This window comes from Panicum virgatum, chromosome 1K (genome assembly GCF_016808335.1).
Source record: "Panicum virgatum strain AP13 chromosome 1K, P.virgatum_v5, whole genome shotgun sequence".
NCBI lineage: Eukaryota > Viridiplantae > Streptophyta > Magnoliopsida > Poales > Poaceae > Panicum > Panicum virgatum.
Window position 1 is genome coordinate 4,776,472 of NC_053136.1, and position 26,131 is coordinate 4,802,602.

At 47.5% G+C, this 26,131-nt stretch overlaps 2 protein-coding genes, 1 long non-coding RNA gene and 1 pseudogene across 4 annotated transcripts; 2 read left to right on the top strand and 2 right to left on the bottom strand.

The window, feature by feature from the left end:
- The first annotated feature begins 472 nt into the window (after nucleotides 1-472).
- Nucleotides 473-3,487, top strand: LOC120658914 (probable leucine-rich repeat receptor-like protein kinase At1g35710). Its single transcript, XM_039937063.1, has one exon. It carries the CDS (start codon nucleotides 998-1,000, stop codon nucleotides 2,576-2,578), a length of 1,581 nt encoding a protein of 526 aa, XP_039792997.1. The 5' UTR covers nucleotides 473-997; the 3' UTR covers nucleotides 2,579-3,487.
- A 25-nt stretch (nucleotides 3,488-3,512) lies between these two features.
- LOC120659037 (peroxidase 3-like) lies at nucleotides 3,513-6,285 on the bottom strand. The gene is made up of 4 exons (XM_039937139.1): nucleotides 5,694-6,285; nucleotides 5,407-5,598; nucleotides 5,155-5,317; nucleotides 3,513-4,201 (listed from the first exon to the last, which is right to left on the bottom strand). The coding sequence occupies exons 1-4, from the start codon at nucleotides 5,934-5,936 to the stop codon at nucleotides 3,756-3,758; spliced, it is 1,044 nt and encodes a 347-aa protein (XP_039793073.1). The 5' UTR covers nucleotides 5,937-6,285; the 3' UTR covers nucleotides 3,513-3,755.
- Nucleotides 6,286-7,170: 885 nt separating this feature from the next.
- Nucleotides 7,171-8,119, top strand: LOC120659141. Its single transcript, XR_005668921.1, has 2 exons — nucleotides 7,171-7,568; nucleotides 7,692-8,119. It is a non-coding gene; the product is annotated as an uncharacterized LOC120659141 (long non-coding RNA).
- A 4,309-nt stretch (nucleotides 8,120-12,428) lies between these two features.
- On the bottom strand, nucleotides 12,429-21,456 carry LOC120659201 (annotated as a pseudogene). Its single transcript, XR_005668942.1, has 3 exons — nucleotides 20,532-21,456; nucleotides 14,694-14,698; nucleotides 12,429-13,775 (listed from the first exon to the last, which is right to left on the bottom strand). The product of XR_005668942.1 is annotated as a polyubiquitin-like (transcript).
- Nucleotides 21,457-26,131: the final 4,675 nt, after the last annotated feature.

The window sequence follows — 26,131 nt, forward strand, 5'->3', positions numbered from 1 at the left end:
CTGGCCACGCTCACGGCTCACCTATCTGAGCTTGGGCACCAACAGCCTTGCAGGTGCCATACCCACTAGAGAATCGGAAGGTGCCATACCCACTAGAGAATCGGCTAGTGTTCCGATTGTAACCTTTTTAGTCTTGGTTATGGAAGGACTACGAATCTGGCACTAAATACTTAGATTATTAGTCCCGGTTTTTACACTTCTTGCCTCATGCATAACTTCCTTGTTATTCTCACCTACGTAGAACATATGACTCTACTAAGTATGTTATCCTTTTGAATTAACTCGTGGAGGACCCAAACTCCCGGTTGGTTGCTCCAACCTCCATCTATAATATTTTTTTATATTTTTGGCAGTCAATGCTCTAGCAGATTACTAAAAATAGGGTGGAGGGAGAAATCCTCTACAATTGGAGCACCTCCGATTACTAAAAGAACAAATCTTTGATATTAGGGAAAGGGATGATAATCTGGAGATACAAAATCCAGCCGCAGCACGGCAGCAGGCTTGGTGGAGCAAGTCTACAGCTATCCGGATGTTGACTACCGGTAGGAAGGTATTCACTACTAGAGTACTTTTATATTGGGGCGTTCTTGCTATTCCCAAAGGTGCAGCGATGCATGCAATCCAATCAATTTACCACCTTCAGTTCCACCCAAGAGTAGCCTTAGCCATGGCGCTGCAGCAACTCCTCCATATCTCATTTTTCTTGCTAATAGCATGCGCGGCTATGGCGATCAACCCAGAAGCAGAAGCACTTCTCCGATGGAAATCCACTCTGATTGGAGCCAAATCTCTGTCCTCGTGGTCGCTTGCTCATCCAACCTGCTCCTAGTTCGGCGTCACCTGCGACGCTGCCGGCCACGTCACTGCGCTCAAGCTTCCCAGTGCAGGGATCAGCCGCAAGCTTGATGCCTTCTACTCGACCGCGTTCCAGAATCTCACCAAGCTTGACCTCTGCAGTAACAACCTCGCTGGTACCATCCCGGTAAACCTCTTCATGTTGCTCAATCTCACCTCTCTGGACTTGAGCAGCAACAGTCTCACTGGTGCCGTCCCCTACCAACTCAGTCAGCTCCCTGGGATTGCCAGGCTTAATCTGGGGAACAACCACTTGACCAACCCAAAATATGGAAAGTTTTTGCCTATGCCCGATTTGAAGACCTTATCTCTAGCTAATAATGATCTCAACAGCATGTTCCCATGGTTTGTCCTCAACTGCACTGGTCGTAGGATGAGGTGGCTCGATTTATCAGCTAATTCCTATTCAGGGCATATACCAAGCTCACTACCAGAGATGATCCCCAGATTACGGTATCTTAATCTGTCACACAATGAATTCTCGGGTACAATACCGCGTTCACTTCCAAGGCTCCAAAGGCTCCAAGAGCTACGTCTCTACAACAACAATCTCACCGGAGGAATCCCGGAAGAGCTGGGGATGCTATCTGAATTGCGTACTCTTCACCTATGGAACAACGCACTTGATGGGCCGATCCCAGCATCACTTGGGAACCTTACTAGCCTCGAGTTTATGGACTTGTCACTGAATCAGTTACATGGGCCGATCCCAGCATCACTTGGGAACCTTACTAGCCTCGAGTTTATGGACTTGTCACAAAATCAGTTACATGGAAGCATACCACCATGTTTGGCCAAGATGCAACAAATACGATACTTCGAGTTAAGTGGGAATAATCTCAACGGTGTCATTCCACCGGAGTTGTTTACAAATTGGACCATGCTCCAGTTGTTCGACTTGTCCAACAACTCGTTCAGTGGAAGCATCCCGCCGCAAATCGACAACTGGGTTAACCTGGAGGTTCTCTACCTCCATGGCAATAATTTTATTGGTCCAATCCCTGCGGAGCTGGGAAACATCACATTCTTATATTGGTTGGACTTGTCAAAGAATCACTTCACTGGAACAGTACCATCAAAAATTGGTGCTGTATCATCTTTGGAACTCCTTGACGTTAGCACCAACCATCTTGAGGGCGAGCTTCCTGCATCTATATGCAACTTCACACAGCTCAGTTATCTCATCTTGTCTCACAACAAGTTCAGAGGTACCATTTCTAATCTCAACGGCATGGAGTCGCCCATATTATGCCAACTAGGTAATGCTTTGCATGTCTTGGATCTATCACACAACCAACTATTTGGAGAGCTCCCTAGTTGCATTTGGAGCTTGTGGAATCTTCAGTTCTTGGATTTGTCTAGCAACACTTTGGTTGGGGAAGTTACAACCGTGATGACTAATTCCACGTCTTCACTAATTTCACTACACCTATCCAACAACAACTTCACGGGATCCTTTTCAGCAATGTTGAAGAACTTCAAAAACCTAACTATTCTAGATCTTGCAAACAATAAGATTTCTGGAACAATTCCTCCATGGATACGAGAGACCAATCCTTTGTTGAGGATTCTAATACTACGATCAAATATGCTCCATGGAAGTATCCCGTGGCAACTTTCACAGCTCTCATATCTCCATCTACTTGATCTATCTAAAATAACTTTACAGGTTCAATACCGAATAGTTTCGCTAACATGTCTTCAATGTGCCAGCCCATAAAGGAAACATACATTGACAATGGACTTAGTGAAATTATATATTCATATTACGGTGAAGTTGACATAGTTTGGAAGAGACGAGATTATAATTTTCAGTCAGCAGCTGACTTTATGATTGATATAGATTTGTCAAGAAATTCTCTTTCTGGTCAGATCCCTTCGCAGCTGACAAATCTAAGAGGTCTTCGTTCTCTGAATATGTCAGGAAATTATCTATCTGGAGGTATCCCAGAACACATTGGCAATCTCACACTTTTAGAATGTCTTGACCTCTCTTGGAACAAACTTGAAGGCCCTATTCCTTTGAGCATGTCAAACTTATTGTCCCTAACTTCACTAAATCTCTCAAACAACAATTTATCAGGAGAGATACCTAGAGGATATCAACTGAGAACTCTTGATGATGCCTCAATTTATAGCAATAATCCAGGACTATGTGGATTTCCCCTGAACACTACATGTAACAACTCGATTCCCAGGTCACCATTGGTTGGGGTAAACATACACGGTCAAGAATATGAAACCCTATCGTTGTGCTATTGGGTAATTGCCGGTGTTGTTTTTGGTTTCTGGCTATGGTTTGGCGCATTATTTCTCTGCATGTCCTGGAGGTTTGCTTTCTTCAATTGCGTTGATGCCACACAATATGGAAGTGTTAAAAAGATCAAGCAGAGAGCAGAGGACTCTTCTTCCCATTCAGCCCACCTGGGCGTCTCAGAGCTCTACCAATAGTTTTTGCGTGATCTCTAAGCTTACTCGAAGGTGCAATGGGCATGTAACTTTCATGCAGAGATCCTTTCTGATAAACGGGCAGAATTGCCCTATGTAGTATCATGAACAATGCTGAATTTAGTCAGTTGCAAAACACTGTCACTCTGTATCTATGTAGTTTCAAGCATATTGATTGTATCTATGCATGCAGCATCTAGTGTGTGTGCTCGAATTTACCAACTTTCTTTGACGTTTGGGAGGTTGAACCATGCAGCTCAATATGCAATTGGTAGATTGCAAATTGCAACACAAGAGCAGCAACATTCTTCTACAGTTAACATCAAACACAACAAAGAGGATGCTTCACAAAATTTTCAGTAGAATTATAACGGCTGCAAATGACCAAAATGTGATAGCAAGTTGGCATATCCCCCACTGATGACGATCCCTAGAAAGAATGGAAACAATCAGTTGGAGGGGGAGTTCACAACGGCGCAGTTCCTCCTGACCTCCCCCTCGGCGCCGGTCTTGACCTGCACCGTCCCCAGCGTCGCCATGGACCGCGCGAAGAGCTGGAAGAAGACCTCGTCGGGTCCAGCCACGACGCTCTCGACGTCGGCCCGCGCCGCCGCGTCGGAGAGCAGCGCGGCGTCGGACTGGAGCAGGCACCTGTGCTTGAGCAGCGCGCGGTAGTAGCCCAGGTCGAAGCTCAGGTGGCTGCCCGGGTCCATCTCCACGATGGCGTCCTCGGCGTACCCGCCGTTGGGCGCCCGGCACTTGCGCCGGCGGAGGTTCACCGCGTAGGCGGCGTCGAGGAACGGGTCGGTCGTGTCGTTGCTGGCGCCGGCGCCGGGGTGGCCATAGAGGCGGTCGGCGAAGGACGAGCAGTGCGCGATGCCGATCGTGTGCGCGCCTGATCAGACAAGATTCCGCATGTTTTAGTGCTGGAAATCGAGCTGCTGATGTGGACGCTGACTTTTCTCTATGCAGTTTTAGTGCTGACTGTCGAGTTGCTGATGAACACTTGAACAGTTTAATATTGTTGAAGAAACATTAAAAATGGCCAAGCTAAAATGCAGTGACCTATATAGCTGCGCTTACAAAATTCATGCACCCGTAGGGCTAAAATTTAGGTGTAGCTGAAATTCAGTAATTTCAGTACAGCGAATGTCCAGTGCTCAACTATGAATCTCAGGCAGTCAGGCCACATATATGCACGTATTTAGAGGAACAGAAAAAAAATCAAAGTGGACAAGTTAAAAATGCAGTGACTTGTAAAACAGTGCGCACAAAATTCAGGCACTTTTTCTCCTGAACAGCTAGAATTAAGTAATTTCAGTAAAATGAAAAGTCAGGGCTCAACTATGAATCTCAAGCCATATAGGCGCCGGCAGCGCATTGGAGAGGACAGGAAGCTGGTAAGCATAAGTGAGTCGGATCTGAAAGTAAATTTGGGTTTATTTCCCTCAGGGAATCCGGCAATCCGCTTTAAGATAGGCAGCGAAAGGAAACCATTATTCGTGCTCCTTTTGCCTGTGCTACTGTTGCCCACTCAACACACAAGGAATGGGGCAATCACAGCCAGGCCATCTCTCAGTTTCCGGCCTACTGCTTCTTGTGCAGTTATGCCTCTCTGAAATCACACCGCTTTTATTCTTCTTTCAGAACTTAACATTAATGAAACCCATGTGTTCTGAACAGAGCCTGATTGAGATAATGATTTTCGAATGATCCCTGATTGAGATAATGATCAAGTGTTATGTGTGCTGACTAGTGACTAGTTTGCATTGCAAGTAAATGATCAATTGTTATGTGAAATCATGCGTGCATTACTGTAGCGTGATGATTGATGAGCCACGTTGTTACCTGAGAGCCAGACGAGGTCGCGAACGCCGAGGCCTTTGCTGGCGAACATGTCGGCGAGCTCCTTGAAGCTCATGCTCGGCTTGGGGATCTCGTCGATCGCCTCCTGCATGCTCGACACCGTGCCGTCCCTCCTCCCCGTCGGCACGCGCCACGACGGCCCGCCCTGCAACAGCTACACCGTCAGCGCCTCAAGGTTCAGGGCGGCGGCTAGCCACAAGTGAAGGAAGCGCTGCCCGCTACGAGGTCACGCACGATGGCGGCGACGGCGTCCCGGGCGGCGAGCGCGAGGACGTCGGCGCATGAGACGACGCCGGGGCACGCCTCCTCGACGAGGGCCTTGACGCGGTCCACGAAGTCGAAGCCGCGCAGCGTCAGGTTCGGCGGCGCGTCCTTCTCGGCCACGCCGCCGGCGGTCGAGTTGAGCAGCACGGACGCGTCGCAGCCCTGGAGTGGACACATCACGCAAGGTCAGACAGTGCGGTGCGCGCGCACTGGGACGACACGACGGCGAGCGCGACGGCGAGCGCGCGCGCGCGTACCCTGACGAAGCAGTCGTGGAAGTGCAGCCGGAGCAGCGCGGCGGCGACGGTGGGCACGCGGCGGACGTGCTCCCGGACGAAGGCGCCGACCAGCCGCTCCACGCCGGGGCAGCTCTGGGCGTAGAACCCCATCCTGAGCTGCCCGCGCGCGCCGGCCACGCTGCTGGCCACGACGACCACCATTGCCATGGCCACGGCACTCCTCCAGCTGCTGCTTCCCGGCCGGCCGGTCGCCATTGCCATGCCGCCTAGCCGACACAAGGCTCACTCACTTGGCCTACTGAACTGAGCTGCTGTGTACTTGTGTAGAGTAGCCGGCGTGTGTGGCGCAGGAGTACAAGTCCAGAACACAAGGTTGGTGAGCTGGGCTTGTCTATAAATACAGGGGGATATCTTCTTTGTTTTCTGCAGGCCCAGGGCTTACTTAACACTGAATTCAGTATCAGAAGCAGAACCAATTCAGAGATTTCTATCCTTCAAAAAAGAAAAAAGATCAGAGATTTCTATGGCAACATTGCTAGGATTTCCAGCAGTGGGTAGAGGCCGGGCAAGAGAATCAGGCTATGGTAGAGGTCGCAAGCTGCATCCCGGTTAAGTTTCGCAGCGCTTTTAGCTTTCAGGTCCACTCCCAGCCCCACTGCCTGCATGTGTATCCCCGTCAGGAATGTGATTCTAAAACAGAGGAAGAGACATGTCGCCCCCACAGCCCACATGCAAGCGGCGCAAGGAGCGCGTGATTTCTTCTTCGCCTTGCAATCCTGATTGTGATTGGGCACCATGTGTGTCTCTCTGTGATGCAAAGTGGTTTCGACGTCTGTGGATGGAAGAAAGAGCAAGAAAAGAACAGGATCCTTTCCTACCATTGCCTCAAAGGCCCTAGCTCTCTTTTGGCCAGCTTTCAGTGGCTCATTACTCCATTCAAATCGTCCTGTTACATGCTACTGTTATCTCTTAGCGGCTCGCTGACGAATGGCTAATCAATGTGGCCTGTATTGTTGATGACAATCCAATTCCGAGAGACAGTAGTTGTTTTGTTTTGTTTTGCTATTTTCCTTGTTTTTTTCTTTATTGGGTCGGCATGTACAAAATCCTTCCCAACTAATATGAAAAAGACAGAGCAACTACCGATTGGCCCTTGGAAAAGTTTACTAGAATCGTTAAATCATCTGGTTAAGCGTCAGTGTAAGAATTTCTGAATCGTGTTAAAAAGATGATCAACATTATACATATGTTTCCTCTAGGTTAAGCATGACAATTTGCAAAAGTGTTTTTGGGGGTGCACTGCACATCTTGGGCATAAGACTGATGCAGAGAAAAAGAGGAGAAAGAGTGAGCCGATCAGAGCATCTCCAGCCGGCTGCCCAAATATAGCCCTCTATTTTGTATTTTTAGGTTGGCCCATAAAATTTAGGGGTTTGAAATTCTCTCCGGACTCCGGTTAGTCCGACCAAATGAAGGCCACTAAATCAATCTGACTAATGCCACCCAGCCGTCAGCGAAACTCTCCCCCGTCCGCCCTCTCCTCGGGCTCGCGCCGCCGCGCCCGCCTCGCCCGTGCCGCGCCGGCCGGACCCCTACAAGCTGCTACCCTTCCGCTTTCCCGTCGCTCTCGCTGGCCCTTTTTCCTTCCCGGTCGGCTTCCCCTCCGCTCGCCGTCCCCGTCTGCGGGAATCCAGCTCCAGCTCCTCCTCGCCACAGCTCCAGCTCCAGCTCTAGCGGGATGTACTTTACTACACAGGGAGGAAAGGAAGAGTGAGAGGTTGCAAGCCTGCTGGTGTGCTTGCGGTTGTGCTCTGCTTCTGCTCTGCTCTGATCTGCTCCACCAGCCAAGCAGGATCCGAAGCTCTGGAGACGAACACGGAAGCTACCTGCTAGGTCGGTTCTTGTTTCCTGATTCAAATTTTCGTCTCTTTCCCTTTATTTACTTGCTGTTTCGAATTCACCTGCCTCCCCTAATCATTCGCGCCTACCTCTGTCGAATTTTTCCACTCTTGGAAGGCCCCTGGAAAAAAGCAGGCTGCAAGAAGGCTGCCTGAGCATCCAAACTGATGTGATTACTTCTGTAAAATGAAACTAGCATTGCCTGAGCATCCAAACTAATGCTGTATTTGCTTGACAATTGATTTTAGTTGTACTGTTAAGTTGTACTGTATTATTAGTGTTGTGAAAATAATCTTGCAGTCCCTTATGTACTGAACCTGAAAGATGTGCAACATGACAATTATCAGGTCAACCTGTCATTCAGAACACAGACAGCTTATGTACTGAAATCTGAGTTCCTTTTCATTCTGGAGGAAAGAAGACAATTATCTGGTATTCTACTGCTTATCTGTTGCACTTTTTTTATTTAGGACGTACACCAGACTTGGTTGTTCTGAAAGCACTGTATTGTATCAACCATAATAATACAGTAGTAATTCTGTAAACTTCTTAATCTGCTTGGTTTCGCTATCTAAGTGACTACTGGCCACATGTAAGACATGCTGACAATCACTGGTATTTTTCAACTCAGCTGACTACTACTATAGAAAAAGTACTACTGAAATAAACACTTGTTGATAACCATGCAAGGAACAATCTTAAATGTTACAACAAACTGCAGCAGTTCAGACTTGAAGTTGAAGCTCACTAGTTCAGAATCTGAACCCTCTTCCATAAGTACTCCGTATTTGAAGTTGAAGCTCACTAGTTCAGTTCAGACTTCAGAGACGAGTCTCCTCTGCAGTTCAGACAGAGGCAGCTGGCAGAGTAGTTTGTATGGCAAAAGATAGGATGTAAAGCTCACTAGCTCAGTGAACAATAATCAGTTTAAAAAGTAATGGACTTCCATGAGGAAACATCACCAGAAACATTACTGAACAAACGGAGAAAGCTCGAGTCATGAAAGCACATATGGAGTCCGAGCTCAAGGCAGACAGGAAAATAAGAACAGTCAGCACCAGCCAGCCCAATGCCAAATGACTAGGTACAAAAGAAACCGATAACTATGTTTGAGTTCAATTATCATATAGCATTTCAGAAATAGATAACTCGCAAGTACATTACAATAGATGTTCAGGTACAAAACTGCATCAGGTAGACCTAAATAAGGAGCACACAAACTCTGAATTTCCCCAAATCCTGATGCCAGTTTTCAAACTGAAACCGAACATACCCAAAACTAAAAATGGTCTTCACATGAGAGACTCAGCTTCCTCAGCGTCCCCTCCGCTGCCCTGCTCACTTGTGGAACCTCCCCCCGATGCCTTGAGTAATGCTTCCTTGGTTGTTGCTATTTGTTGCCTCATTGTCTTGACATATGCTCTTTGGCTTTCATCCACGTTGGAGGTGTTGCAGAACATGATCTTTTGTTCTTGATCCCATAGCAACTTCCGCTCTTCGAGGTCCTTCTCAGCTTTCCATCTTTCTTCGCGTTTCTGATGTTCTTCTGACTTCATTTGTATAAATGTTACAAGCTGCACGGCATATTCATCTTCTCCATCATTCCTCTTTTGTTTCTGTTTTGATTGTTTGCGACCTGGAGGTCGCTTGGAAGGTTCACGGTCATCTTCTTGTGCTTCTTGCGATGGGGTCGTGGACTTACTTTATCTCTTTCCTTGGGCTTGTTTCATTGCTTCATATGCTGATTGAAACTTCTCGGTATGGCGGATCTCCATCCAGCAGTGAAAGTAAGGAAAACCTTTGGCCTCATCATAGGATTTTTGCGCTAAATTGATCTGCAACAAAGATGAAATCAACAATTAGAGAATGAGAAGCATTTGATGAAGTCATGAATTTACAAACTTACATATTCTGTATGCGGAACGCAACTTGGACGGAGACGTTCTATCTTCTCGATGCATTCTTGAAACCGAATGCATTCCCTTTGGATGCCATTCCATCTTTTTTCAAGGGAGGTAACATTTCTATCAGAGACAAAAGTCTTGTTCTCATGATAGTGTTGTGCTATCCGATTCCAATATGTGCCTTTTGGTTGATCACTTCCTATTCTTGGGTCAAATGTTATGGCCATCCAAGACCAACACAACTGGATGTCTTCATTGTGATTGTAGTTTCCTCCCCGCCCTCTGCTACTGCCACTATCTAGGATTGGTGTTTGTGTGAGAACCTCTAGATCAGCTTCAGAGTCTTGTGTCAGCATGTCCACCAATGGCTGAGAACTGTCCATTGGGTCCTATAATGCAGAGGCTAGTCAGTTGTTATCACAGAGTCTTCAAGTGGTGCAGCTAGCTAGACAAGAAAATTAAAGCTCACAATAATAAAAAGCATGCTATTGCTACTGTCCATGGGCAACTTAACATCACTTGCAGCAGCATCTTTTGCAGATTCAGATGCTGTTCTACTTCTACATCTTTTCCAGCAGTTTTTAGCATCAAGGTTTCTGAACCAGGCATAACACATGAGGGCATGAGGCTATCAAATTCAGACTTCCTATTCATAAAGAAGTTCCATTCCCGGTTGGGGGAATTTATGTACTTCAAATCCAGACTTCCTTATGCTAGCCCATTGACATAAAATTTATGTACAGAACAAACAAACGACAGTGAAAAATATCAAGGAACAATACCTAAATCCTTTTCACTTCTATTGATATATGTGCCATTTATCATTCTCAAAGCTAATGCTCACTGGCATAATTCAAGGGAGATGTAACAGACAACTGCAGAAAAAAAGAGAATCAATCCTAAATCCTTTCATTCTGCTGATATGCCATTTATCATTTGGCTTCTATGCTTTTGAACTTGATACAGAAGCCAGCTACCCATTCATCTCTGGCTTCAGGCAACCACTGAATTACCAACTGATTCCACTGAATTACTAAACATGAATGATCCAGGGCATTCTAAAACATGAGAACTAAATGATATATCACCAATCAATGTGTATCTGCTTAAAGCAAACAATATCAAAGAACTAGGTGGAGTTGCTCCTACCTGCATGGTGTTGTCGGCAGTCAGGGTAGGGCTCCAGTCATACAATGGCATCGAGGAGGAGCTGAAGTAGTCGCCATCGTCCTGGAGTGAAGTCGTTGAGGCGGCTCTTCGGGTGTCCGAGGCGGTGGCGGCAGCTTCCCGTGACGTCTTCTGCACTTGGTGCGACGGAAGCTGTGCCGGCTCGGAGAAGCTCGGCATTTGGGCCTTCCTGCCGGCGCCGGTGAAGACAGAGCCGCGATATGGTTCATGGCGCAGGGGAGCAGGCAGGAGGGGGCCGGGTGGAGGCGATTGGAAGAGCTGGCGAGGCAGCAAGGCGCCGGGTGCGTCGGGGACCTGGCGTGGCCGGACGCCGCCGGGATCGACCCCGGCGTTGTGGTTCTGGCGAGGTAGGACGCCGCCGGGACGAGGACTTGCCGGCCGTGTGGGTGCCACGAATGTCGACCGACGTTTCTTGGATGCCGAGGTAGGCGCGGCCGGCCGAGGAGGGCGCTCGTCGCCGAAGATGCCGCGAGGCAGCAGCGGCCTTGTCCGGCTCGGCCCGTCGCTGTCGGTGCTCCAAGCCGGCCGTCCGTCCCCCAGAGGGGTGGATCCGTCCATGGCGGGGAGTCTACCGGCAGCGGGCGAGGATCTCCGGCGACGGCGAGGCGGGATGGTGGCGGCGACGGACGGCGTGAGAGCCGCGACCACGACTCCGCGAGATCCCGTGTCGCGAGCGAACCAGAGGAGAGGGAAAAGATGAAAAAATAGAAGTGGGGCCCACGTGTCGGGTGGGAATAGAGGGCCTCCAGTTCTAGGGGCTCTGGGCCAAAATTTGGTGGCCTCCACAAAATGGTAGCTCGTTTAGTGGCTCGGTTGGAGTTGTTTTTTCCACCTGGAAGACTAAAAGAAGGAATAGAGGTCCATTTAGTCACTGGGCTGGAGATGCTCTCAAAAGCAAAGATTTCCTCCAAATCTAATTTCCTTTCAGTTTCGGGGTACAGCTTACATCTTTGAGAAGTTGTGTGTACATTTTACAGAGGGGAAACAGCGCCCGGAATGACTAGTTGGTTGGACAAGAGCTCTGTGAGTTCCACGCAATGTGAGCAGAGCTCATACGCACAGATTTCTCGAACCAAACCTTTTTCTATGAACATTTGCATCATCTATTGCGGCGCATGTCAAATCCTGAGACCCATGAGCCGATGAAATCCTGAGAACGGAGCTTAAATGCCATAATTTCAAAATCAGTTTTCAGTTTTTTGGTGAGATCACTTTTGTGCCTCAGTGTTGCAATGATCAGGCACAAAATTATACACAAACAAAAAGCAAATTACTTTGACTCCATAAACCACAGCAAGCAACGCTACAGGAGCCTCAAAGAAATATGACCTCCAAGAAAACAGAAAGCCTAGTTCAGAGTAATGACACAATCTGAGAACTTCTAAATATACAGAAAACGGTTCAGAGTTCTAACATACACATGAGAACGCTTAAATCTCCAAAAAAGGAGTGCCCCCAAAAAACAGTTAAGAGTAATAACCCTTGCAAACATCAGTGAGAAATTTGGAGAAATTTGCAAAAATGGGACTGCAAACATTGGCCTTTGCAGTTTTGCCATTGGCCCCACATTTCATAGGCACAGATGGTCCCACCGTGTCATTCACTGAGAGTGGCAAATTCACGAGTGGTCAGTGTTTGCAGTCCTAATATTGCAATTTTTTCGAGAAATTTGAGCTTGCAGAACATAAAGATTGACAAAGTAGGAAATGCTAGGAGGCCAGAACCTTGAGGTGTAACGAATATCTCACAAGCTAAACAGATCTCAAAAGCCAACAAATTTAAGTTCAAACATCATTTATTCATGCTTAAGCCATACTGCGGCACCACCACAACTGTTTTAGACAACCAGTTCATGAAACCATACACAAATTCAACGCCAAATGACACATATACTTAAAGACGCCACCCTTCATGGCAGAGACCAGAAGACCCAGGTACAGCAGCAGCTTCGGTGACCGATGGCTTACTGGCCACCACGAAGACGCAGCACCAGGTGCAGGGTGGATTCCTTCTGGATATTGTAGTCAGCAAGGGTGCGGCCATCCTCCAACTGCTTGCCGGCAAAGATCAGACGCTGCTGGTCCGGGGGGATACCCTCCTTGTCCTGGATCTTGGCCTTCACGTTGTCAATGGTGTCGGAGCTCTCAACCTCCAGAGTAATGGTCTTGCCAGTCAAAGTCTTCACAAAGATCTGCATCCCACCCCTCAGGCGGAGCACCAGGTGGAGAGTGCTCTCCTTCTGGATGTTGTAGTCAGCAAGCGTGCGCCCGTCCTCGAGCTGCTTGCCGGCGAAGATGAGCCTCTGCTGGTCTGGGGGGATGCCCTCCTTGTCCTGGATCTTGGCCTTGACGTTGTCAATGGTGTCGGAGGACTCCACCTCGAGGGTGATGGTCTTGCCGGTGAGGGTCTTCACGAAGATCTGCATGCCTCCCCTCAGGCGGAGCACCAGGTGGAGGGTGCTTTCCTTCTGGATGTTGTAGTCCGCAAGGGTGCGGCCATCCTCAAGCTGCTTGCCGGCAAAGATGAGCCTCTGCTGGTCTGGGGGGATGCCCTCCTTGTCCTGGATCTTGGCCTTCACGTTGTCAATGGTGTCGGAAGACTCAACCTCAAGGGTGATCGTCTTGCCGGTCAAGGTCTTCACAAAGATCTGCATGCCTCCCCTCAGGCGGAGCACCAGGTGGAGGGTGCTTTCCTTCTGGATGTTGTAGTCAGCAAGCGTGCGCCCGTCCTCGAGCTGCTTGCCGGCGAAGATGAGCCTCTGCTGGTCTGGGGGGATGCCCTCCTTGTCCTGGATCTTGGCCTTGACGTTGTCAATGGTGTCGGAGGACTCCACCTCGAGGGTGATGGTCTTGCCGGTGAGGGTCTTCACGAAGATCTGCATGCCTCCTCTCAGGCGCAGCACCAGGTGGAGGGTGCTTTCCTTCTGGATGTTGTAGTCAGCAAGCGTGCGCCCGTCCTCGAGCTGCTTGCCAGCGAAGATGAGCCTCTGCTGGTCTGGGGGGATGCCCTCCTTGTCCTGGATCTTGGCCTTGACGTTGTCAATGGTGTCGGAGGACTCCACCTCGAGGGTGATGGTCTTGCCGGTGAGGGTCTTCACAAAGATCTGCATCTGCAAAAGAGAACCAGACAACAGGGTAAGTGCCTAGCAGTAAACAAACAGAACTCATCACAAGCAAACAGCAACATCATATTCATACCAACAGGTCATGTGTGTTCATCACATCATTAGTACTAAGCATGCCATCATCCAAGTATATCAAAGTAAGGGCAAAGAGCATGCATGATCATCAGGTGCACAAAAGAATCATCAAATTGTAGCAGTACATATCTTCATCTATCATGCATATCTATCCATAACAGGACGATGCATGTTGACCAGGTAAAAGCTACAGGATCGTATAGGAACAGCAGCGTATATATCTTCACCAATCTTAGCATCTTAATCATGTGGCACATGCAGTTTCAATTTAAGCACATGAGCTAGTTGATTATGAGGTACCAGAGAATCATCAAACTGATGTAGCAGCATATATCCTCATCTATCATGCAATCTAATCTAATCTAACTAAACAGGAAAGGTGTGCTATTCAGTTAAAAGCTACCGCATCATATACAAACGGCAGCATAAGAAAAAGCATAATCATCTTAATCATGCAACAAACGCAGATTCATAATAAGCCCAAGAGCTAGCTTGTGATGATCTTATTCTACTCTGATCTACAGCAATCAGATAACGACCTAACCTTGCACATGGCAACAAAACAATCGATCGGACGAATCAGTTGTTTGTTCCTAGCTAGCACCATCGAACCAGATAATAGATGCACGTACAGATCCCGAAAACGAACCCAAAAACAGGGCAGACCTAGCTGAATCTAGGCAGCGACCCAGCAGATCGTGAGAACGATCTCATCTACGAACAGCCTAGAAGCAACCCCACGATTCCCGGACAAACGACCTAAAATCCCCACAAATCACATGAGCATGACAGGATAAACAGCGGAACCGATCAGATCTACACGAAAACCCCACCTCCCAGCCACCCACGATCAGGAAACACGCGGATCTAGCATGATTTCGTCAACGCCTCAGCCTAGTTCCTAGCCACAGACCAAGCAGAACCACCAAACCACGCCGAGCGAGGAGATGGGGCAAGAGGACGGGGGAGAGGATCGCCGTACCTTGAAGCGGGGGAAGGATCGCCGAGGGTCGCGAGAAGAGCAATTTGGATTTGGAACCCGGGGGTTGTGCGCTCCGAACGATGAGACGATGTGAGATTGTGGGAAGAGGCGCGGAGGGCCCTGTATTTATGGGCTGCGACGTGGGGTGGAGAGGTGGAGAGGGTTGGGGAAGGAATCCCCCACCCGTGCCGTGACGGTTCCGGGCCGTGGGAGAGGAGCCCGCTCGTCTCCGCCACGCAATTTCCGCGATCGGAGCGGAGCTTTCGAGAGGCGGCTGGATGGTTGGTGGCCGTTAGACTTGTAGACGCCGTTAACGCCTCGCCTCCACGGCACGCGTCGCTGACGTGCGCGCCACTTTTTTTATTTTCCTCCGGGAAGAGTTTTGAGCAGCCGCTTATGATAATGGCTTAACGACGTTAGACGGAGCGTTAGTGGCAGGCCATGATAGAATAGACGTATTGCAATGGGATTATAATTAAATAAATAAGAATATAATAAGATATGGCAAGTCGGCACTCATGACATGGTCTACGAAATGATAGTGCTCACTTTCTTAGCCGAGAAAGTTGACGCGACTGATTTAGAAGTTAAGATATTATTTCTCTCTTCTTTTCTTTCCTCGTCATATAAGGATGACATAAACTTTAGAGATTGCCGGTAGTGATTTTGGATTTCGGCGATCAGGCTTGGTTTGCCGGTTTCGGACGGTGTGCCTTAGGCCACCCGCAGTGTATCTTGTAATGTTCAACCGATAAGCAAGGGTGGGGCTCAAGCAAGTAGTAAACAACTATGTCAAATGTCACCATGGTTATGGTCTTGTTTAGTTGGCTTCAAAATTTCAAAATTTTACAAGATTTCTCATCACATCAAATATTTCAACGCATGCATAAAATATTAAATGTAGCTAAATAAAATAATTAATTATACAGTTTGTCTATAATTTGCGAGACGAATTTTTTAAACCTAATTAACCTATAACAGAATAATAATTACCATATATAAACAAAAGTGGTACAATATTTTACACTTAAAAGTTTACATATCTAAATAGGGCTTATATCTGTTAGTGAGAATAAGATGAAGCACGCTGGAATAAAAGAAACGAGCCCGTTTAGTTCCCAAAAAATTTTCACTCGCTACAGTTTGATTACTAATTTGGAGTATTAAATATGGATAATTCGCAAAACCCATTTCACAACCCCGAGCAAAATCGTGAGACGAATTTAATGAACCTAATTATGCAATGATTAGACAATATTGTGCTACAGTAATTAGTTTTATAATTAAATCACATTTAGTCCTCCTAATCTTCAATTGAAAAAAGTGATACAATAACTTTTCCAAAAAATTTTGGGAACTAAACGCGCCCTACTCCTCTGTCCTCACATCCCCGTGATTCCTGCCCGCGAGAACAAAGAAGGCGAGGCCCCTGCGCCAGTGAGAGATAGGGGAGCAATGGCCAACTGCCATGCTATTTTTTAACTTGAGTGAACAGTGAATTTGCAGGGATATTATTTTCTATTGCCTTGCTGCCGGGTAGTAGTGCTGTGCCCTGGTAATTGTTACTGTACTACTGACTTTCACAGTAGTTACTACGAGATAGTAAGAAAGCATTTATTGTTTACTATATGGTTTTGCACCACACTGTAGGTGTTCTTAGGCCAATTTCCGTGGAGAATTTTATATTGATGTTTCCAAGATGGCCACATAAATAAATAGACTATGAAATAATGATTGAAACTACCTCTCCCAATGCATAATTTCATGGTGTAATTTTCTAGGGTCTATATTGCATTTAATTTCAAGACTCATAGCGTGTTGGTATTTATGTAGAGAGAGTTTCATCTAGATGAAACTGGTTTCTTCTCTTTCTTCGTCATGTCATCATATAATTCTACATAGCATGCTAATTAATGCGCATGAAACCTCTGTAAAATTCTCATTGGGAGTGGCCTTATGAACAAAGTTAAAAATGAGTGTAACAAGGAGAAACTCAAACATGTCCACACAAGCAGCAGTAAAGGTTTTTTTTTTGATTTAGCAGCAGTGAAGTTGATCGATTCTGAGGTTTGCATTTTTCAGGAATATGCTTTCTTGTAGTTGTCATGTTACAATCCTGCTGTGCCCGGTTGACGCTTGAAACGTTAACTTGCCGTGCCGGATTCGATCAAACTATGACAAACGTAAGTTATTCGTCTAGGTTAAGCATATCTTTTTTTTTCTGAAAACGTTAGCAAGGGTCTTGGCACAACGCCATCCTCTCTATAGATGCATTCATATTCCCTCCAAAAAAAATAGATGCATTCATCAAATCCTCAAAGAAAGAAAGAAAATATCAATCCGAGAGCCTTCTAGATTGATTAGGACAGACACAATTGCAGCCGCATTTCTTTAGGTGCCCGGGACCGATGAACTAACAATGGCGCTACTAGTCTATGACTACTAGTACCAATCACTCAATAATGGTTGGTCACAGGTCCCAAAAGCGTGTGTAATTATATAAACCAATACACAAAGGACACTTCGTTGCATCTTCTAACTGCATTTTCTTGGTACCTTCGCCAACTGGTACATGCAAAAGATGAACTAAGGGCATGTACAACCGTGTAGACAGGTGCCGTCTGTAACAGTCTAGAACACCGCACACAGACAACTATAAAGACAGTTTGTACAGTGGAGTGTCTGTGAGTCTGTCCATAAGTTATTTAATACAAATATGGACACACAACACAAGATGATCTAGTCTAAATTGGACCTTTGTATGCCTTTTTGTTGCATGTATGAAATAATATTTTGTGCACCAAATGAATTGAATTGCGCATGGTTCCTGTGTGGCTGCGTTGATGTTTCTATTCATATAATGGAACATAGTTTCTCTTAATATGTATATTCAGCATGGTAGAAACAATGTCAATTCAGAAAGGTACAGATGCATGTTTCTCCATATACATATATGAGTAGCCTGTAGTGATCTATGCACATTCTTTAGTATTGTTCCGTGTCAGGCATTTAGTCGAGCACCTTGCAGTCAGCTTTTGAGCTCACTTGCATTCCTGCCGACGATGAGCTTGCCGGCGCCAAGGTGCGTATATTTGCGATCAGTAAGACAAGGAGGTCGTGGTGACACACTTGGTGCAGATGAATGGCGACCGGAGCTTGCCAGATACGAGCAGGGCGGTGGTGTCCATGGCGGCATGGCGGGGGCAGCCGCGTTCCCGGCGACCTAGGGGCGAACACCAGATATTAGAAGGAGCACGAGCTTCACCAGGTCAAGAAGGTTCTAATTTTGTGGTTTGTTTGGGATGAGAGAGGTCGCAAGGGGAAGGTCACCGTGGGATGGACGGACGGACGGCTTGGGCAGTTTCTGCTCACCTGCGGTGGCGCCATGTGGTGGTCGGCTGGCCGGGGAGATGCAGCAGGGAGCTGCGCAAGGCCAAGGAAGTGCTCGGGGTGGACGGAATCGAAGGGAGGTGAAGAGTGGATGGAGAATTTGGGTAGTGAGACTAGAGCTTCAAAACTGTCCGCCATGGCAGCTCCTTGGGCTGAATTGGCGAGGAAGAAGGGTGGCGAGGGGAAGATGACGCGCACGTCAAACAGGGAGCGTTGCGACTGCAGGGGATCCCGCAGCGTCGTCGCTCCGAAGAGGCGATGCGTACAACGCAAAAGGATTCGTCGATTTGTCCTTGGAGCACGGACCGCGATCGTCGCCTCACGAGACGACGGCGAGCGCTGTCTCTTTGTTAAACCACATCGTTAATCGGGAAAAACCGTATATAGACGACCTAATTAATGGCGTTGTACATGCCCTAACAATGACGCTAGTATACCAATCAATAATGGTTGATCACTGGTCACAAGTGTGTGGAATTATATACTCCCTCCATTCAGTTTTGATAGATATATTTTCATATGACACAATGACCAAGGGCACCACAAGTGTGCTTATCAATCTAATAAATGTCACAGACTTTTTTGTTGGTCCTCCAATGTTTTAACTAGGAACTCCTTGTAACTAGTGCTATTTATTGCCAATACCCATGCTAATAGTAAATATAGCTATCATTTTTGAACATTTAAGTTTTTGAAATATAGCTATCAAAAGTGAATAGAGGGAGTAGTCAATACAAAGGACACTTCCATTTTCTAACTACATTTTCTTGGTACCTTCACCAACTGGCACATGCGCAAGATGATTAGTCTGGGTCAAGAGAGCTTTGTGATTATCATAGGATACGAAAATTGGATGCATTGTGGATAAGACCAAATGACCAATGGACAACGTCACTATTCCACTTGGCTGGATTTGCAATGTGGATGTGGATGGGTTTGCGCCATTTTCTTCTAGCGACGTGTACAAAGAAAAATTCATCGAGCGTCTGAAAAATAACTGCATTTCCCTTTTTAAAGAATAGAAATAGCAACTTGGATAGACCATGTACAATAAGCGACGGCCTACAAAAATATGCAATCCTCTAAACATTTATCCAATAAAGTTTTTTTAAAGAAAAAGATATATTGACTCCAATACACAGCCTTGTATCCCGTTCATCTGCATAAGGAAACTTCCAACCGAGATCTGTGGGCTGCTGCTACAGCTAAGTTCGAAGAGAAAAATACTGGGTTCGAGAGCTGATCACACACCATTTCATAAGAACACTCGATGATCTTGCCACGGCCTGGAACGGTATTGGTAGGGTACTAGGATAGGTGCCAGACAGATTTTCGCCTGCAAGCCTGTTTGGCAATGGCGAAGCAGAATATTTATTTTGTACACAGCATCCAGACAAAAAGAAAGCATGAATGTGTGGGCAACAGACACACTCCGATATTCACTCTGTTCGCTGCATCCAGCCGATAGTGTTTTTCTCGTACTAAACCAGCACCAGTCAACAGCCATCTGTCTGCCAGCAGTACTTTTCTCTCACAACAAATCAAACACCAGCCAGCGGCCACAACACAGCAAACAGAGGCATTGGTTCAGTTAAAAAAAAACTAGCAAATTGTAGGAGCAACAAACCACGACAATCGATTCAGTTTGAATTAGGAGTATGAAACGTATCTACTTCAGTTATTGGCTTATTGCAATGGTCAAACACAAAACTACATACACGCAGAGAGTCACTTTGTCTACCTCCAGTTAAATATGATCCCCAATTACCTGGTTCAGAGCAATGTCACGAGTCTACCAAAAATAAGGTTCTGCATAGCACAGACCTACTCGATTCCATAACTAGCGAAAAGCTTCTTAATTAATCTACTAGTAACACTCGAGCAACAAACCAAACATGTCAGATCCTCCAAATCGAATCCAACACTTGCAAACAATCAGTTAGAAATTTGAGCTTGGCAGAACAGAGATGGACATACAGTACAAAATGGGAGTCAGCAAGAATCTGGAGGTGCAACAAACACCTCACAAGCCAAAGAGAACTCAAAAGCTATAGAATTTATATAGAACTGGCATAATGTATAAACAGAGCACAAATTTGAGTCTTACTTATTCATGCTTAAGCCAACTGCGGCCGCAATGACTGTTTCAGGAACACAAGGACACAACCAGTTCATGAAAACCAAACACAGTTTAGACAAACGACACAGATACTTCAAAGAAGACGCCCTTCATGGCAGAGACCAGACGACCCAGGTACAGCAGCAGCTTGGATGACCAATGGCTTACTGGCCACCACGGAGGCGGAGCACTAAATGGAGGGTGGACTCCTTCTGGATATTGTAGTCAGCAAGGGTTCGGCCATCCTCCAGCTGCTTGCCAGCGAAGATCAGTCGCTGCTGGTCCGGGGGGATGCCCTCCTTGTCCTGGATCTTGGCCTTCACGTTGTCAATGGTGTCGGAGCTCTCCACCTCCAGGGTGATGGTCTTCCCAGTGAGGGTCTTCACGAAGATCTGCATCCCACCCCTCAGGCGGAGCACCAGGTGGAGTGTGCTCTCCTTTTGAATGTTGTAGTCCGCAAGGGTGCGGCCATCCTCCAGCTGCTTGCCAGCGAAGATGAGCCTCTGCTGGTCTGGGGGGATGCCCTCCTTATCATGGATCTTGGCCTTCACATTGTCAATGGTGTCGGAGCTCTCCACCTCAAGGGTGATGGTCTTGCCAGTGAGGGTCTTTACGAAGATCTGCATCCCACCTCTCAGGCGGAGCACCAAGTGGAGCGTGCTCTCCTTCTGGATGTTGTAGTCTGCAAGGGTGCGGCCGTCCTCCAGCTGCTTGCCGGCGAAGATCAGTCGCTGCTGGTCTGGGGGATGCCCTCCTTGTCCTGGATCTTGGCCTTCACGTTGTCAATGGTGTCAGAGCTCTCCACCTCAAGGGTGATGGTCTTGCCAGTGAGGGTCTTCACGAAGATCTGCATCCCACCCCTCAGGCGGAGCACCAGGTGGAGGGTGCTCTCCTTCTGGATGTTGTAGTCCGCGAGAGTGCGGCCATCCTCCAGCTGCTTGCCAGCGAAGATGAGCCTCTGCTGGTCCGGGGGAATGCCCTCCTTGTCCTGGATCTTGGCCTTGACATTGTCGATGGTGTCAGAAGACTCTACCTCGAGGGTGATGGTCTTGCCGGTGAGGGTCTTAACGAAGATCTGCATCTGCAGAAGATTAGCCAGGCAACAGGGTAAGTAACTAGCAGTAACACAAGCCTCAAACAAACAGAAACATCATATACAAAGAGAGATAAGGTCATCATTGGTAGTGCTACAGAATCAACAAACAGCATCACAGCATGTTACCAAGTGTAGCAAGAAGTTAAAAGAGCATACATGATCATCAGATATACTAAAGAACCATCACACATATCTTAATCTATATAAGCACATACATATCTAGCGAAGCAACAGGAGTATGCAGTTGCCACAGGTAAAACCTACAGCAACGTAGAGAAACAGTAGCATACATCTACACCTATCTGAGTGTATATTCATCTATAAACATGAAAATGCATTCGAGATAAGATGATAACTAAGCCCAGCAGGGTAAGTATCTAGCAGAGAACCAATAAACTAGGAATGAAACAGAAATAGACTGAAGCAAACAGGAACAACACATACAGACAGACACTAATGGCCTGTAAAATGTTCATCATGTAGGTAGGAATCAACCAGCAGCATATGTTATCATCCAAGTATATCAAAAATAAGTAGCAAGTGCATGCAAGTTTACCATGTAGATACTAGAAACTGATCGAATATTAGCTGCATAATCTTGATGATCTGTATAAGCACAAAGTAGCAGGAGGATGCATGTTCCTCAGACCTCAGGTAAAAGGTACAACATCAACTCAACAGGAGCATATGTCCATCTACCATCTTAATTGCAAAGATATAGATGCGAAACACATGCAGATCCAAAATTGATAAGCCAACAGCTTGTTGAGATAATCTTATTCTACTCTAATCTATAGAGACAAACATGCCGGACCATTACCAAACCTTGCAAGCTAAACAGAATGGATAAGACAAATCAGTAGGAAAAACCTAACTAGCACCTGCAAACTTAATACACATACGGACGCGGGATACAAGGACGAAATTATTCATCATATCTGCATCAGAAATATCGAACAAAATGCGGGCAGATCTAATCTAACCAAGACAAACGAGCCAAGCAAAATCATGGGGAAAATCTCACCTACAAACCGATCAGAACTACCCCCACAACTCCAAACCTAAAAACCCTCACACGAATAGCACGATCAACGATTTCACCAGGGATTCGATCAGATCTACACTACGAACGGAGAAATATCGCGGATCAAACCAGACCACCACACGACACCCCATGGGTCCCCCATGGGTCCTAACCATCGATTCGCTCGATCGGAAACGGAAACGGAACACGCATAATCGATCGAGGGGAGAAGGGAGAGGAGGATCGCCGTACCTTGAAGCGGGTGAGGGATCGACGAGGCTCGCGAGGAGGAGGATTTGGATTTTGGTTGTGTTCTGGGAACAACACGAGACGAGACGCGATGGGGAACGGGGAGGGGCGGTGGCTGTTTATATGGCCGGGCCAGGGAGGGTGGGGAAGGAATCCTGTGCCGTGACGGTTCCGCCCGCCTCGTCTCCGCCGCGCAATTTCGGCCAGAGGAACTTTCGAGAGGGGGACCCAGGGCCCAGTGACAGAGAGACAGAGGGGTGGAGAACCGTCAAGGAGTCAACTCTCATCCGTCTCCTTTGCGTTGGCGGGTGGTGGCCGTTAGTTTGTCCACGCCGTTACCGTGCTCCTCCAGGCCGTGTTTGGTTTGTACTCCTCTTGGTTACTGTATGATTACAAGTTGGTTACTTTGTGCACAAACTTCACAATCCATGCGCTACTTTGCGAGACGAATCTAATGAGATATTTGACCGTATAATTAGAAGTTGGTTACTATAGCATTACTGTAGTCAATCATTGATTAATTACTGTCATTAGATTCGTCACGAAAAGTTACACACATTCCTAAAAAAAATTATAAATAAACTTCGTTTAGTACTTCATGCATTGAAGATTCTTTGATTACGCTACTCGTGCTAGTGGAAACCAAACACTGACGTGTGTGCCCCTGCCAGTGGAGAGTTTTTTTTTCCTGCTAAGCTGTGATTACGATGAATTAGACCGACCCAGTCCCAGTTGAACGAGTCTAAAAATAAATAGTCTAAAAGCAAGATATTCCACAAATTCTCGATTTTAATTTTCTCCATATCCAAAACTAATGAGAGTCTTCTAGAATGATTGGGACATAATTGGAATGTAAATTAGCTGCAAGATTAGTGTATTAGTTGCCCCCCACTAAACAATGTCCCATTGTCCCTATTTGTCTAGCACTAGTACCAATCCATAGTTGGTCACTGGTCACAAAGTGTGTGGCATGCATGACACTGTATAACCTAGGCGAAGGGCCGGGCACTTGCTTCAATTTCTAACCATATTTTCTTGGTACCATCACCAACTTGATCATCAAAAAATTCACAAGGGTTCACTCACTGTTCCTAAATTTTGATGCGTTGGTTTTGGATATGACCAATGTACAATGTCCCCCTCTCACTTAGCTGTGTATGCAACATGGACACAGATGTGTTTTCAGGGTCATCTATTAGAGCATCTCCAATAGATGAGCTAAATAGACTTGGTTAGGTAAAGAAAAAAAAATCCCGTCAAAACACCATCCAACAGACTCGCTTTGCAAGATCGGTCGTCATCCCGCTCGCGATAACGTGCCCCTCGTTCGGCACTTTTGCCTCGCGGACGCCACTCGCCATCCCCCTTCCCGCGGCCTCCCCTCCTCTGGCCTCTCCCTCCATGGCGCCTTCTCTTCCACCTCCTCCCTCCCTCTGCGTCGCCCCCTCTACTTGCTAATCCCCTCCTGCGCGCATGGACATGGCCGGACGCGGCCATGGCGGCGGCGGCGCGCGCGGACCTCCTTCCTGGTGCGAGCTTCCCGGCGAGGCCATGGCGGAGGCGGCGGCACGGACCTCTTTCCCGGTGCGGAACTTCCCGGCTCAAATCGCCATCTTCCCCATCGGGATCGAGCTCGACTCGGCCCGAATTGTTGTCTTCCCCAACGAGATTGAGCTCCTCCCTGGTGTGGCCATGGTGGACCTCCCCGGCGGCGCGGCCATGGCGGGCGGCTCCTCCGCCGTGGGCGACGGTATCTACGCCGTGGACGGCGGCCGCCACCACATGGACCTCGATGGCGGCTTCCGCAATGGCACCGCATCCCCGGTGGCCTTCTTCTCTGCCTGCAACCTCGATGCCGGCGCCGGTGGCCGTGCGCGCAGAAGGTGCAGCTTCCGCGCACTGCCTGCAAAGTTGGAGCAGGAGGTGCAGCTCCTGCAGCAGGAGAACGAGACAGGAGCTGCGATTGCACCAGCGCCCATCGACCGCTCCAGAGGCGTGGGAAGACGGCGGAGACGGACAAGAGCTGCGTGTGTGCCGGCGGGCAGCATCGTCAGGAGGGGAGCAAGAAAGAGGATGGAGGCCGGGAAAAGGCTGGAATGGAGAGTCAAGATGGAGAATCTATTGGTTTACTTAGCTATTTAGCTAGTTTTTTATATTTTACCTAGCCTTTTACTTCTTTATTTAGCTAGAAATTTTAACTAGTCTCTTGGAGTTGTTCTTAATTTCTTTCTGGCGATGTGAATATTCTGAAATCCATGGCATCCAATTCCTTATTTGTGGCTGGCCGATTCATTTTACAGCAACGAGTGTTTTGGATTTATTTAACCTACATTTTATTTCTTTCTCATTTCTAATTTTATATGCGTAGCTGCACTTTGTCATAGTTTTTTTTTAATAACAGGTAGCGATCATCTGGAAAGAAGCTTGTTAGAAAGTGGTACACATTGCGCTATCCTCTTTTGCAACAGAGAAGATATAGCCACCTCAGACGGCTATGAATATTTTCAGTCAATCCTATTTGCTGTTTTAGGATTAAAAAAGTACTTTCTCTGCATCCGTAAAATACATATTTTTGCAGATGTTTGAACAGGGCATTTATGTTTGCAAAAAGAAAAGAAAAAAATGTTTCGACGTCTACATGGGCTGCTAAAGCCCAATTCGCACAGATCGTCAGGCGCTTGTCAGCCACCTCTTCCCCTGACGTGCGGGTCCCAGATGTCGGCGTCATCTTCCTCCTCTACCGCAGCTCCCTCATAAATCAATCCCCGCCGCCCCTTGCAACCAGTTGCCGTTCCACCTGCGTCTCCGCGGGAAACATCACGCCCGCCGATGAGCAATCGGAATCGGATCGAGCAGTAGTAGGCGACAAGAAATTGGATCGGAAGCGTTACCGATTCGGATTCAAATCAGCTGCCGCCGCCGTCGGCTATATGTATTAGCATTTGCAAGTGGTAAACAATTCGATCCATCCATCGATCCCTCCCATTGCGTTGCTGCTCCACTCATTCCAGCGATAGATAGATCCGGCCGGCCGGCCGGCCGTCTTCAGTTCTGCTAGCTCCTTTGCTCCGATGGAGGAGGAGGACGATGTGCCGCAAGCCCAAAGGCCCCTGCGGGTTATCGTTCTTGCGCCTGGCGAGCCTAATCCCTTCGCCGTCGCCGACGACCCGGACGCCTCGCCCGCTCGGGTATCGATGCGGGAGTATCTCGCCTGGGTGCCAACACCAGCCCTAGACATCGATGGTCATCGCCAGCGAGGCCATCCTGCCGGAGGTGTCGGGTCGCTCACGCTAGGGGGAGGAGTGCGCCATCTGCCTGCAGGACTTCGCCGACGAGGAGACGCTGACAGCGATGCCCTGCTCGCACGCCTTCCACCGCCACTGCATCTCCAAGTGGCTCTGCCATA

What these genes read in the sequence shown, in the direction of transcription:
- LOC120658914 (XM_039937063.1), top strand. Translation starts at nt 998, where the DNA reads ATGTTGCTCAATCTCACCTCTCTGGACTTGAGCAGCAACAGTCTCACT.
- LOC120659037 (XM_039937139.1), bottom strand. Translation starts at nt 5,936, where the DNA reads ATGGCAATGGCGACCGGCCGGCCGGGAAGCAGCAGCTGGAGGAGTGCC. An exon ending in TCCACGACTGCTTCGTCAGG is followed by an intron (nt 5,599 to 5,693) that starts GTACGCGCGCGC and finishes TGTCCACTCCAG; the next exon opens with GGCTGCGACGCGTCCGTGCT. An exon ending in GGGACGCCGTCGCCGCCATC is followed by an intron (nt 5,318 to 5,406) that starts GTGCGTGACCTC and finishes TAGCTGTTGCAG; the next exon opens with GGCGGGCCGTCGTGGCGCGT.